General features: G+C 40.0%; 2 protein-coding genes across 3 annotated transcripts; one reads left to right on the top strand and one right to left on the bottom strand.

Annotated features, from left to right (window-relative positions):
• Window positions 1–1,842: 1,842 nt before the first annotated feature.
• On the top strand, window positions 1,843–6,803 carry LOC117942782 (complement C1q subcomponent subunit B-like). Of its 2 annotated transcripts, none has more exons than XM_034868431.1 (5): window positions 1,843–1,903; window positions 3,095–3,263; window positions 4,130–4,361; window positions 5,504–5,621; window positions 6,450–6,803. In XM_034868431.1, exons 1-5 carry the CDS (start codon window positions 1,901–1,903, stop codon window positions 6,657–6,659), a joined length of 732 nt encoding a protein of 243 aa, XP_034724322.1. In that variant the 5' UTR covers window positions 1,843–1,900; the 3' UTR covers window positions 6,660–6,803. The 2 variants fall into 2 exon arrangements, with proteins under 2 accessions (XP_034724322.1, XP_034724323.1); XM_034868432.1 differs by having other exon boundaries at window positions 1,844–1,902; window positions 3,100–3,263.
• Window positions 6,804–9,613: 2,810 nt separating this feature from the next.
• On the bottom strand, window positions 9,614–13,470 carry LOC117943764 (protein ATP6V1FNB). Its single transcript, XM_034870093.1, has 5 exons — window positions 13,379–13,470; window positions 11,626–11,801; window positions 11,315–11,492; window positions 10,825–10,927; window positions 9,614–10,122 (listed from the first exon to the last, which is right to left on the bottom strand). The coding sequence occupies exons 2-5, from the start codon at window positions 11,796–11,798 to the stop codon at window positions 10,004–10,006; spliced, it is 573 nt and encodes a 190-aa protein (XP_034725984.1). The 5' UTR covers window positions 11,799–11,801; window positions 13,379–13,470; the 3' UTR covers window positions 9,614–10,003.
• Window positions 13,471–14,531: the final 1,061 nt, after the last annotated feature.

Raw genomic sequence — 14,531 nt, 5'->3', positions numbered from 1 at the left:
AGACCTGAAACACAAAAACAAAATGGCTCTCTTCCAAACAGAGGCCAGAGCAGCGTTGGAGAACGTGACAGTGTAGCAGCTGCAGAAGGATGTTATATGTATAGAGCGAACAGTCGGCAAAAAGGAAGCCATTAAAAATAAAACTGGATTACATGCACGCTGTGTTTTCAGTGAATAGGTGAAGGCCATTTTAATTTAGAGTTCCAAACTCGCAGAAATAGAAAAACCAAACATGGACAGAAAGCTAGAAATGGAAAGAGGATCTGAGAAAATTATAAAATGACAAACTGGCATATTTCACAGGATGTAATTATTGAAAAATATACATCAGCTATTTGTTGATAGATACTGGAAATTAAATAATTTGTGGAACTGATACTGACATCCGGGAAAACACTGTCAGGAAAGCATGAACGACAAAAAGGGAAGGTCAGAGAAAAAACAGAACAAAATGTTCATTAGAGAGAAAGATTTCTTTTAACCAGACACATTGGATGATGCTTCATCATCAGATCTTCATCAGGTGGAGTTTTTCCTGACTTCTTGTTAAAGGGTTTCACTTCCTCTGATGGCTGATTTGCAGGAATCTTTACAGGAAAACAAGCATCAAACCCACAGAAAGCAAACAAAAATAAGAAATCATCAAATTGCAGAACAATGACAAACAGAAGGGGGACAAACACAATCCAAGAGGATTTAAAACATGTAGGAAACCTTCCTGGGATCAGTGGTGGAAAGTTACCAAGTCCACTTACCAAGCACTATACTTAAGTATAATTTTCACTACAGTGTATTTACAAATAAAAGGTCAAGACTTTACATAAGGAACAAATGATACACTTATAAAATAACATCATAAGCTTTTTTTTTTACAGTACATTTGCATTTTCTCTCTAAACTTCTCAAATGGTTTTATTTATGTATTTACCAGTTTGAGACGAGGTAAAACTCTTCAACATTTCCCAAAAAAACTTAAGATTAGAGGAAACTTATGAATGTGTAGCAGAACTTTGCGTTTTCCCTCTTCCATTATTTATCCAACCCTAACCCCTTTATTTTGTTACCCTAACATGGAGGTTTATTTATGGTGAATGTCTTTTTATAGCCAAAGGTTTTATTGCTATTATTACTTTTAGTGTTATTATTGTTATCTGTAGACTGTCTTCTTTCTCTCCATACTGTATTTTGATGAAAACAGCTGCTGGAAATGTCAATTTCCTTGCATGAGTCATCACAAAAAGAAGAGAAGTCTGAGTGTAAATATGCAAGTATCATCAGAAAATACACTTTATTCACAAGTATGGAGGCAATAGGGATAAAACAATCATGTAAGCGTTATACTATTATATGTAATATCATGTGTTTATTATCACTGATGGATCAATGTGTATAAAATCATTTACTGTCATAATTGGTCAAGGTGGAGGTGGAAATTTGATATTTAAATACTTTTTATGTAGTTAAATGCATGTTTTATAAAAAAATTTTAAATGTCAAATCTTCATCTACAAAGTAATTTAAAACTCCAGCTGTCAGATTAATGTATTGCAGTAAGAAGTATGTTTCCTTAAAAAAAAGTTACAGTAAAAGTATAATATTATGAAGTGAAAAAACTTTGGTGCAAGTATCCTACCTGAAAGTTCAACTTAGGTGACTACATGAACTTTGTTTCATTCCACCACTGACTGTATTTCCTTATTAAAATGATTATTATGAACATGAACGGAGCAGCGATCGTGCTGTCTTGAGCTGTTTCACTTCCTGTTTCTTCCCCAGCTGAGCTGCTGCTGCTGTTGTTGTGAAGCAGGACAGCTCTTCATCTCCGCTCTTCATCTCCGCTCTTCATCTCGGCTCTCCATCAGTGTATCACTCCACCGCCTCCGCCACGGGACGACTACAAATGGTGAGACTTTTGTGTTCTAGAATCTCAAAGAACAAAGAAAAACACACATGTATGCAGACAGAAAGAGAGAGAAGATCACTCGTTCAGACAGAAGCAGAAGTGTAGGATTTCATAGCATTTCTTACTTAATGTTTCTTGATGTCGAAGCAAAATGACTGTCAGTGTGTGAAAGTCTCTTCTCTTTGGCTTAAGAGTTAGCGCTGTTGTCTGCATGTCCCAAATGCTTAACCCTCATGTTGTCCACGGGTCAAATTTGACCCATTTTCAGTTTTTTGTCACAAAAAATGGGCATTCAAAACAAGCACTGGAAATATCAACACTAAAAATATCAAGTAACTGTGGAAAAAACTCAAAAAAGTACCCACAACATTGAAAAAATGACAAAAATGTCAGAAAAAGTGATGATAATGTTTCATGGTTGACGCAAAGACAGCACAAGGGTTAAATTGTCTTACATCTAAATGCACAAACTGATTTTCTTTAGTCATTCATTTGTCCTTAACTTGATTTTAACAGTGTATGTTGTATGATTTATCGAGAATCTGCTGAATCAGCTTTGGTTCTGCCTGTATGGAGCGACCTTATTAGTCAACAAAGTTTGGGTTTCCACAAAATGGTTATTGCGCCCCGATAACGTGTGGGGGGGCAGCGGCTCATACACTGTCCCATACTTCAGCCTAAAATCTGCTGTTTTATCTGCTTTTACATGCTGAGCCGATTGTAACTGCTCTTTAATGTTTAATTTCTTGCACTGCACTGTAATCTTTTATTATTTTAGTCTTTTTGTGTAACGAGTTTTGAATTGCCCTGCTGCTGAAATGTGCGATACAAATAAAGCTGCTATGCATTGCCTAAAACCTTCGAAATGAGGCTGTTGTCAGAACTTTAATTTTACAATTATCAACATGTTTTGTGTGGGTTTCACTGAGCAAATTACTAATTAGAAAATAACAATAAAACAGCAGTATGCAAATGTGGACTTCAGACTAAGACCGCCACAGCCAACCCTTCCATAATGGGACATGGAGCTGGTCCCCACAAGGCAAAACATTACATTTTAGGATCAGGACTTGGTGTTTGGTTGAGGTCATGTTTAGGATCAGGGTTTAAACATGTGCTCCTAATGGTCAAAGTTTAAGTTGAGGTCCTCTTAAGTCATAAAAACGAGTTTTTGCGTCTGTGTGTTCACAGATGGCGGGGCCCCATTGGCTGAGCTGCAGCACTGCAGTGTTTCTGCTTTTGGTTCACATCACTGCGGTTATCACACAGTCCTGCGGGGGAAACCCCGGCATCCCTGGGATACCTGGCACCCATGGGCCCAACGGCATGGACGGTCCCAAGGGAGAGACCGGAGACCCTGGTGCGCTCACACGAAGCATCAGATATATGTGATATGTTCTGTTCACATGTTCTAATATTTAAATGTAAATCCGACCAACTTTGTACAATGTATTCAAGTTTAACTTAGATGTTCCAGTTGAAGCTGAAGTCATTTAGGTTTATTTCATTTTACCTTTATTTAAATAGAAAAGTCCATTAAGAACCAATTCTCATTTGCAACGAAAACCAGAAAAAACTGAATCATTGACAGAGTTAGTAAAGTAAGTACTAACATTACTTAAATTAAAAAAGTACAGATGTGCCATGACTGGTCACACAGATGTGTGTAAGAGCGCTGAGAGCTCAACACACCACAGCTTAAAGGTTCATTTGTTTGGTTTTTAACCTGGACACTATTTGGCGATACATTGGTGTCTAGGGGACTAATGTTAAAAAATTGGTCCAGTATTGAGCAAAAAACGTTGCAACCGTCAGCAGTAAACCGTGCTGCAATCTCATCATATACACCTGATGCACATCGTCAATTTCCATCCACGGGTTTTGCCGCTGACAGGCTCAGATTATTGTTATTATTCTAAGTGTCTGATAACATTATGGAACGGATCCCAACAGAGAAATCATCGCCAAACTCCCCGGACTGCATCAATTTAATTGTTTTTTTTTAAGTTATTGGTGGTGAAAGACGTTGATGCCCAAATAAAAATTTCGAAAACCTTGCCTTTTAGTGCAACAGTGTGAAGTTAGTGGACTTAGTGCTGTCTAGTTCTTTAAGTATCCTTTAACATAAACCTTCAATTTACAGCTATCATCCAACACCTTCTATTTTAGTCTCAGTTCCCAATAATAACCTCTTGACACGTGGGAAGTGTTTCTCTGTTTGAGCAGGTGAGGCAGGTCAGCCAGTCAGAGGAAAGAAGGGGTCTCCAGGTCTGCCGGGGCCCCCAGGGCGGCCTGGGCTGAAGGGGGATGTGGGTCTCACGGGGCCTCCTGGTAATCAAGGCCAGTCCGGGGAGAAAGGAAGACCCTTCAACCCTTCCAACCAGCAGAGTTCCATCTTCTCCTACAAACGGGTTATATCACAAGCACCAGAGTTCGACACCCCCATGAACTTTAACAGGTCAGTGCTGCGAAGGTTTAAAGTCACAGACAGAGCTAGACTGGTGTTCAGGGGGATGTATTTCCTGTTTGGGACAGAGCTAGACTGGTGATGTATTTCCTGTTTGGGACAGAGCTAGACTGGTGATGTATTTCCTGTTTGTGGGAATTTGCTTGAAAACCCGTTGCTTTTTTTACACAGGGTAAAACTTGACAGGTTAAGTTTTAATAAAACAAAGCAGTAATTGGATGCAGTTTATAAATCTAATTTGAACTAGTGTGGTGTTTGGTGAACTTATTGTACATTTGCATTTTCTCTGTGTACTTAATTTACAGTACTCCAATCACTGAGAAGTACAGTTGCAAAAGTGTTTTAGGTTAGCAACAGCAGTGTGTAACAGGTTCAAACAGAACTAAGTCATGTGAAACGTGTGTGTTTCATGTGGTAAAAACATTTTTTTTATTATTAGGGTGTAGTTGTTGCAGGAGTGTTTTATTTTGCAAAGGGTCCGAGGTGTGTGTAGGGTTAAAATGAAAAAACACATTAGCAGTGGTAATACAAGTTGGCAGCAAAACCATTGGGATTCAGCAGATGAAACCAAGTGAACTGTACAATAGACATGTGCTTAATAAGGCAGAATCCATCATGGCCGACAGCTCTCACCCCCTGAATGCAGAGTTTAAGTTGCTGCCCTCTGGTTCCCGCTTCAGTTGACCACCAGCCAAAACAGACGGATGTAGATTCTCTTTCGTACCCTCTGCTATCTCTCTGCTCAACTCTGTAAAGAATAGGTTACGTCTGCACATTAGGCATTACTTGGACTTTTAACTACTTTTAATTACTTTAACTTTTAACTTTTAATGTGGTATTTATGTGCCCATTTTGTCTGACACTGTATTTTAAATCAATGTTGTCGTCTTTGTTGGCATGTAGTACTCTATGTCAATTTCTTTGCTTCTGCAGCGAAATGAATCGCCCCTCGGGGACAAGTAAAGGTCTTGAACTGAACTGAAAATAGTGTTTAAATATGATTTTTGATTTGATTAATGGCAGTAACACCACAGCCTCATAACCGTCATGCGATTTGGATTCAAATATGTGAATATCCTGATTCTTATCCTGAAACAATCAATACAACTTGTCTGTGTAAAAACTTTCCACAGAGACATTTTGCCGGAATCTGATGAACAGCTTCAAGGACAGTTGCTGCCAAACGGGACGTTCACATGCGCCATTAAAGGAGTCTACTTCTTCAGTTATCACGTGTCAGCAAAGAGCCGAGTGAGTCTGAAGAGTTGGTTCCCACAAAACAGATCTGCACATCTGTTTGTGTCTTTCTAGTTTGTCTGTCTCCTGTCTCTTCTCAGTTTTACCTTTATAAACTGCTTCAGATTGTCCTTTAGGAGGCTGATTTTAACCCGTGGTTGAATATCACGGTACATTTACTCCAGTACAATTCTCAGGAAGTTGTACTTTATTTGAATATTATTTCCACTTTCTGCTACTTTTTACTCCACCACATTTTGGAAGCCTAAATTGTCATTTTTATTCCATTACATTCATTTAACATTGGTTACTAGTTTCTTTGCAGATTCAAAGAATGACATATTATTATAGGTTAAGCCCAGCATGTCATAAAGTAATTAAAATTAGTTCCACTTTTAGGAGCTGCAAAATTAAAGTGACATTAGTGCATAATGAGTCATTTTGGTAACTTTTGGTAGGTTCTTGTTTTTGTATTTTGATTTAAGAAAGGGTTTCACAATTGCAGAATAGCTTTCCTTTGCTAATCATACAAGCTACGTCCGTGTCCTCTTTTAAAACTCTCATGAACAGCTCAAACAAATGATAAAAATGGCTTTTAATGTGAGTTTTTTCTTTTTATTGGAAGTTCTATTTCTTATCCCAATTTGTGATTGCATGGTGTTTTCCATTAAGCACTTTTTAAAAACTTTTTTGAAGTGTTATGTAAATAAAGTTTATGTTATTATCATTTTTAAGGTCAGGTCATTTATTAAGTATAACGTATTGTGGTGTTGCAACTTTTTTTCTTAGCAAAAAGATCTGAGTACTTCTTCCATTCCTGCGCCCTCGTTTGTTCACATCTAGGTGTGTCTGAAGCTGGTGAAGAACAGCGACAGTCACATGACTCTGTGTGACACATCCGAGGGGTTCCTGGTCACCTCCGGCTCGGCGGTCCTGGCGCTGGAGACCGGGGACACGGTCTCGCTGCAGGCGACCAAGTACAACAGCATCGTGACGGGCCAGACCAGCACCAGTCACACTTTCACCGGCTTCCTGATCTTCCCAAGCGCCTAGAACTCCAGACTCTGATCCACAAAATCATCATTCAAAACGTCACAAAATTATTTTTTGGGACATTTGTAGCAGCGGAATGAAATATGTTTTTCTGTAACTGTACAAAGATCAGCAGTATCGATAAAGATTAGCTCAATAGTAGCAGTGTTTTTGTGTTTTAGTCCATTAACGTCAAACTGTACTCTACATTACTGATTTTCCAAAACATGTACGACTACATATTATGAGCTGTTTGCAGAGATTCAGTGTTTCATGATGTATTGAGACACTTTGTTGGAGTTGGCTCTGTAGCTTAAACTCCAAAGCATACTGAGGAATGACCCTACATTACATTTCATTCAGCTGACACTTTTATCCAGAGCAACTTACAGTTAACAACCCCACACCCTTGACGCAGCATCAGGAGAAATTTAGGGTTCAGTGTCTTGCTCAAGGAGACTCTGCCATGGGACTGCAGGGCCAGGGATCGAACCACCAACCTTTCCATTGGTAAAAGACCACGCTACCACCTCAGCCACTGCTTCAGCATCTTAAAACATCGATTAATTCTTATATGATTCAGGTTCCTCTTTACATCCCTCACCATATAAATAGAACAAGTGTCCTGTATCTGTGGCTTTGACTTGATACAGCTTCATACTCCCACCCATAGTCTAAGGTAATCAGGTCTGAGGCTTTTAGTGGTCCCCTGCACTCGTTTTAAAACTAAAAGGGATCAATCATTCCAGGCAGTGGGTCCTAAGCTGTGGAATGACTGGCCTCCCTCTCTACGTTGTGTAAATGCTGTCTCATCTTTTAAAAAGCAATTAAAGACTCTGCTGTTCAAGCAGGCTTTTAGCTAGTTGAGGGTTTATAGGGTTTTTTATGTTTTCTACATGTATTTACATTTTCTTGTATTTTAATTTGTTGTATTGCATGACATTTTATTGTAAAGCTTTTGGGGATTTTTATCCGTGAAAGGTGCTTTACAAATACATGCACATATACAATACAATACATACATATACAAACACATTTCACTTACTTACTTACTTACTTAACCTGTTTGGCTCTTTGGGGAGCATTGGTCATTAATGAACTTTCTCCAGTTGGTTCGGTGTTGGGCGGTCTTCTCTATTTTACTTGCAGTTAGATGTTATTTTGTTAAATTCTGCCTCCACAGGCCTTCTCCTACTGTTCTTGGGTTTTTGTGGCTCCCCCCAATTGTGATTGTAATGTTTTTTAATCCCCAGCGTCCTCATGTGGACGTGCTTAAAGTTATTTTGTCAGTATTTAGAATTCCTGATGGGGACGACAGAAACCACGCACTATGGCTTTAAGGCCGTATTTGTCTAACGGCTCTGACACACTAACCCGACGGACTGACTGCCCCCCGAGTTGGCCCAAAAAAGTGCCTTGGAACACCAAAGCAATGCCAAATGCCGACGGCAGCTCATTGGACAACAGTTTCTGGTCTGGTTTCTCTGGCAATTCAAAGCCAGAATGTCATGGCGGCTTGTTCAGAATACAATCTCATATTTTACCAAAATAGATCACCGAAACGTGTTTATGAAAACATTTCAAGCAAGAAAAAGGCCACGCGGTTGCTGAATCTGTCTTCATTTCAGATCGATGAAGCTCAGTTTGAAAGATTTTCGACAGATTTTGAGAGACTCTAGTCACGCTCATCCCACTCGTCATTTCCAGGTGAGCACTCCACCGATCAGATTGGTCATTTGAGTCAGACTGAGCATGTCATATCGGCTAAAATGAGGCCGCCGGCCCCTCCGACGGGCGACGGCACAGAACAAACCAAACAGACTTGAGTCACCAACCTCGCCAGACTGTCGGCTGATGATCAGGTTAGAGAGTCGGGAGATCATGAGATATCTGAAGAGTCAGGGCCTTCCCTTCACTGCTGCCTGTATCCTTCCCAACAACGCTGCTCAGGTTTGTAAACATGTCCATTTATGTCCCCAATAGGAACAGGAAACAACAGAACAAAGGATCGACGGACGATTGTGGAGCTACTACGACTGATTAGAAATAAAATATTCATTGTTGTGGTGTGTAACATTTCCTCCATTAGGTCACTTTTCAAAAACTCAGAGGTTTCAGGTGTACGTCGTTCCGACTGATAGCAGGCCAGGAGTTCATTAATTATCCATCAGACAGTATCGGGTTGGTAGACACTTAACCTTACAGCTTTGTGGACGGTGAACAAAAGTAAGTAAAAGAACAAAAAGTAGAGGCTCATCATTTCCACAAATGACCGGAGTAGATCATTGTATGAGTATTGTAATATATATAATATGTTTCAGAGTTGTTTTGTCCAACCTGTCATTGCTCCTTGAGATGTTGTCTAACATCTGACACTAACGTTTTTAGAAGCAAGTCCCTCAAACACACAAGACATGATCTCCAAATAAGATTGGTAATTAGAAAACAGTGTTTTAAAATTGAAGTGGGAGTTTTGAATGCGTTACATATCATAAATCAGATTTCCCTAGAATTGGTAATTTGTAGTTATTTCTGAGTTACTAATATGATAATAATTTGTTTTATTGTCACAACAGAACATCAAAATATAGTAAAGGTCTGATAAAAAAATTTACAAAAATACAAACTTAAGATATGAAACGTAAAGTCTTTTGAATAAGAACACGTTGACGAAAAAACGGTGTAGAGCGTCCTCTGGTGGAAAAACTATGCAACATCAACGCTCATTACATGGTTGACAGTTTTTTTTTTACTTTATTTTTTTAAATCATTTAACAGAATCATTTATTTGTCGTTACAAATGATTTTTTATTTTTTTTTTAGATCAGCCATTATAAATGCAGATACCTGTATATCGGAAAAATCCTAATATCGGCCAATAATATCGATCAGGCTCTAGTCTGGATGACAACATCCTCTCTCTCTCTCTCTTTCTCTCTCTCTCTCTCTCTCTCTCTCTCTCTCTCTCTCTCTCTCTCTCTCTCTCTCTCCTTCACTCGCTGTTTGCCTTCTTCTAAAACACTAGAAACACTAAAGTAAAACCAGAAATCCCAAGACATTGCACATATGGAGTACCAGTATTACTCAGATATTCTGTCCAATAGACCAGCGACCTGTTTGTCTACAATGCTTGGTGCGTTTGATAAAGTGTGATTGCAAACTGAACCACATGAAAAATGCAACAATGATGTAACTTCACCAACCAAATCACACCGACTCTACCAAACTACAGGTGTGAAAGTGTCATAAAACAAAATCAGGGTTTGCATTAACATAAAAAATCACTGGTTTTATTCACATAAAAGCCTGTTTTTCTGTTCTACTCTCTCATTAAAGAGCAACATGTGGTGTCTGACGGCTTAACTTCAGCCCAGAGTGTCGGTGGCTGACGGGCTGCAGAACACGCCGTTCCTGGCGTAGAACGTGTTCTTCACTACTGAAGACTTGGCGCGGGACGGTGTTCTGTAATCCAGAGTGTAGTCACCTGTGGATCCAGACAGACACTGTTAATCTGGAGAAGTTTACTAAGACAATAAAGCTCAGACTTCTCCTTTTTGCTGCTGTTGTCGCTGCCCGGCGTGCCTCGGTCGCTGTGTGTTTGAGATTAACGCTCGGTGTGGTTTGCGTGTTCGCTGAAAATCTGAATTGTGACCGGCCTTTCCTCCAACGCCACCATCAGGTCAATTTTGAATCGCCATTTACTTTGGTTTGTGTCCAAAGAACTTGCATAACTTAAAATCTAATTAGCAAATTTAGCATACACACTGACAATAAAACAAATGGCTTTATAGGAGGAGAGTGGAGTGTGTGTCCCAGGGAAAACACAAGGCTTTCACCCAGAAAACACATGCTTGTGTCCACGATCTTTTTTTTCAATTCTTACGTAGTCGTTTTGGGACATCCTGCCAAAAAGAGTGACATCCAGCAGAATTTCTGGCGGCACCTGAACAATCCCGGAAGTGGATCGTCGTGGATAAAGACTATCACGTGACCGGTCGCCGTAGTTTCATAGGACATCATAGAAAGTGCATAAGTTTTCATACCATATCATGTGATCCTGTTTATGACAATGGATGCAAATGAAACGCCCACCCACACACACACACACACTTCTAATACTCTCTCCATGTATTCAGGGTTGGGGTTTAAGAGAGAGCAGTGAAGCGGGGAAGTGCCTCTAACTTACCCAGCCTCCACCCGTACTCCCAGGACGAGAGCACAGGAAAGTCAAACTTCTCCTCAGGTCGGATGTGGCCACGTCTCTTTAAGTACAGACTCCGCCCTTTCCCCTGCAGAGGACATTTTGTTTCAATTACTTTTAAACACACTGTGTTAAACATTGGGCAGAAATATGGGAATAAAGACAAACCAAACCATGACATGTCTTGCAGTGTGTGATGGTGTTAGTCAGCTAAATGTCATCATCTTTAATAGAAGCATATAAGTTATTAGCGTTGTTTACACTTAGGAAACAAGTAAAATCTTATTTAATTTGAAGAGAATTTAGTCTTAATTTCAAGATGCAAATAAATAAAACCTAGAATATCTAAAATTAAGTTCAGACTTCTTCCATCAGCTATCCATTGCTACTCAATGCTATGTTGTTCTAATGAAAAACAAGTGAGGGATATTTTACAGCGAACATAGTGTTGATTAAGTGTCACAGTGATTCTTACATGGTGAGAGGAGTCCTGATAGAGAGCAAGTCTGGTCTGAGGAGAAACTGCCCTCATCAGGGGGGGTGCATTGAGACGCCGCTCCCCCTCCAGAGGGCGCACAGGAGGTCGAGGAGGAGGTCGAGGAGGAAGGTTGCTCTGCTCTTCGATCGTCCTGGTAACAGGTGCCAAGACGGCCCTGGTGGGCGGAGCATCAACACAAGATGTGTATCATCAGTAGTTTGTGTGATATACATTCATATCATTTTACAAAAAGTCGAATTTAACCAGACAAAACTAAAAAGCACAACTGCGGGTTTGCAGCAGCTCACCGGGGGTCAGCGGGCAGATGGGGCAGCTGTGTCGACTCGGTGCTGCTGTTTCGGGGACTGTAACACGAGTAGAGGTCGGCGTAGCGGCTTTTCCAGGCCAAACGAGTCAACGTCTCCTTCTGGATCTGCTCTCGGTAGCCGTTCTGGCTCTGGGTCGTAAGCAAGCAACGCATCTCCTGCCAGAAAGCTTCGTTTAGCAACTCAGAGTTCAACAATACAACAACACACAATACAAAAACCAGCACATACTGTACATATGACTCAAAAGCACAAAAACAGACAGACAGCCTCCACTGAGCAAAAATAAAATAAAATGTACGAATGCATGTGTCAACACACTAGAGGAGACGCCCCAAAATGTTCACCCACGGGGAAAGGGCCAACAACGAAGCCAGAAGGGATCGAGGCCGACATTAAACTCTCTAGATTGAATCATCAGTACAAAAGATGAACACAAAAACTGAAGGAGAGAAGTCAACTACAACTCTCTCTTTGGTAAGAATCATCCATTGAAAGAGCAAATTCTGTCATGTGCACCCCTAACGACGGACAAAAAGCTAAAGATCAAAGAAAAATCTGCATTTTACATAAATTCTGGGTCAATTTTGGACGCTTCCTGCAACAATGGTGCCATGTTTTGTTCCCAACTCCAAAGGTAAAATTGTACATTTTCTTCAACTCAGATTTGCACCTTTCTGCTTCTGCTACAGTGCATAGCTACGGCAGCTGAGGCTTATGGGTATTGTAGTATTTGACGCCAAACTGGTGCCAGCTGTAACACAAAACTATTCAGCAGTTGAATTACGTTTACTAACATAATAAAGAGGATAACTTTTTTTTGTTATCATAAATGCAAACTCAGGGAACGATAATACATTCTGGTCCAGCTTGATTTGTCACATCTGGCAACTCCCAATAATCAATCCATTGTCAATCTAAATTGGATTTCTCCCATCTAACGTTTTCAGAAACACATTTGAGTGAACTAAATTTGTAATGATTTTCCAAACGAGCCACCATGTTGGTCTAAGATCCAGGAGCAGACGGCCCAACCGGGGTGTGACCTGCATCATACTGTGTGTTTGCTTTGTTGGTCAGTCGTCATGGTGGCGTGCCCATCGAGCGTTCAATGCTGGGAAGCCGAGCGATGCCTAACGTCAATAATTAACCCCGTGGACATGTACCGTTAATCCTGTTGGCGTACCGTCTTGTACCTTTAAACAATTACATCATTCTTTCCCTAACCTTAACTAAATTGTTTTTGTTGCCTTAAATTAACCAAATACTAACCATATGGGAAGCAGGGTCATGTGTTTTGCCGTTTAAGGGGGATGAGTTGTTGCTTTTACAAATAATATTGAAATTTTTGTCAGCTAAAACAGTCAAATATTCATTAAAAGATTCCCGTCATATGCGGGATGGGTTTCCATTCAGTTTAGAAAGACATTGCTTTCAATAATACAATTTCAGCTTTTTATGTTTATAAAGTTTTAATAATAAAAGAAAGTTGTCCTTGAGGGTTGGAAGTATATACTGTAACACCACAAACAGCACAGCAAATAATGTCTTTTATGTCCAAAAGACCAAGTAAGTAAAAAAGGAAAGGCTTGGAACACTTGACCTAGCAGCAATTGTTAAATATGGAAGAGATATGAAGATATAAAAGATATGGAAGAGCTGCATTGCTGACATCCTATTATGGAATGATACATACATATTTACACATATATAACTGTTAAATATCTGTATTTACCTTTGTTGTGCCTGATGCTGATGCTGTGCAGGATCAGCTTCTCCCGGTGGAAATGAAATGTGGATCAGATAACACTCTGTAGCACAGGGAAACATGAGACACACACACACACACACACACACACACACACACACACACAGTCATGTCCTGTTCTTCCACCACACTATGCAACAGAATCAAAAAATCACCAATAAAGGTTACTTTATTAACCAACCTGACATGTACGAGCAGGAATGTGACCTAGATTTTGGGAGAAATTAAGATTTGCAGCCGGGATTACAGCGTTCCCTGTCGTTAGCACGTGGCTAAGTGAATTAAATGTAAATATTGCAGTAACGTGCCTGACCGGAGCAGATGACCAAAAATAGAAAACTGGCTCGTTATGACGCATAGCACATTCAGAAGAAGAGTGGGAAATTTGAGGTTTTGGCTTCCTCATTTTTTTAAGCTTTGACCACATTTAACATTAACATCAGACATTGTAACATGATAGATATGACCAAAAATACGGAAAGGCACGATAGGTCTCCTTTGAAAGAATCTCCTGAGTCAGCTGCTTTAATAATGCCATCAATGGGCAACATTGAATGACCAAGTTGAACCAAAACCCACCAGTTGAATCCAACTTTCTCATTTTATAGCTTGAAGCTTTAGTGTGTAACTTTTTGATATTAATTGTATATGGGTGATTAGGGATAGTACCAGGTGGAGGATTACCAAACGAAACTTTAGTCTTAATTTGTCACGTACGCACAGTACAACGTAGTGAAATTGAATTACTGCATTTAACCCATCCTAAGCATAGCAGCAGTGGACAGCCATACGTACAGCATCCAGGAAGCAACGTGGGGTTCAGTGTCTTGCTCAGGGACACTTTGGCATGTGGCAGGAGGAGCCTGGGATCAAACTACCAATTTTTGTGGTTGAGGGGTAACCACTCTACCCCCAAGCACTAAGCCACCCGGGCAAGAGAGACGCCATTGTTCTTTCCTTGAATTGTTTGCTTGCCAGAAAATGGAGAAAATGAAACCTCACAAAATGCCATCCTTGCCTGGACAATGAACCATGTTATTCCGCTCATAAGATTCATTCACTTTGGTGACACAGTGCCTGTTGGATTTTCATTTGGAGAATTTAGTTTGTTTTTTTAGTC

Source organism: Etheostoma cragini, chromosome 4 (assembly GCF_013103735.1).
Source record: "Etheostoma cragini isolate CJK2018 chromosome 4, CSU_Ecrag_1.0, whole genome shotgun sequence".
NCBI lineage: Eukaryota > Metazoa > Chordata > Actinopteri > Perciformes > Percidae > Etheostoma > Etheostoma cragini.
This window is presented reverse-complemented; position numbering and strand designations above follow the sequence as displayed.

Excerpts from the sequence above, each read along its gene's own strand:
- LOC117942782 (XM_034868431.1), top strand. Across the intron at positions 3,264-4,129 it reads GGGAGAGACCGGAGACCCTG|GTGAGGCAGGTCAGCCAGTC; the intron begins GTGCGCTCACAC and ends CTGTTTGAGCAG. Across the intron at positions 5,622-6,449 it reads ACGTGTCAGCAAAGAGCCGA|GTGTGTCTGAAGCTGGTGAA; the intron begins GTGAGTCTGAAG and ends GTTCACATCTAG.
- LOC117943764 (XM_034870093.1), bottom strand. The coding sequence starts at position 11,798 with ATGCGTTGCTTGCTTACGACCCAGAGCCAGAACGGCTACCGAGAGCAG. Across the intron at positions 11,493-11,625 it reads CATCTGCCCGCTGACCCCCG|GGCCGTCTTGGCACCTGTTA; the intron begins GTGAGCTGCTGC and ends TCCGCCCACCAG. Across the intron at positions 10,928-11,314 it reads ATCAGGACTCCTCTCACCAT|GGGAAAGGGCGGAGTCTGTA; the intron begins GTAAGAATCACT and ends TGTCCTCTGCAG.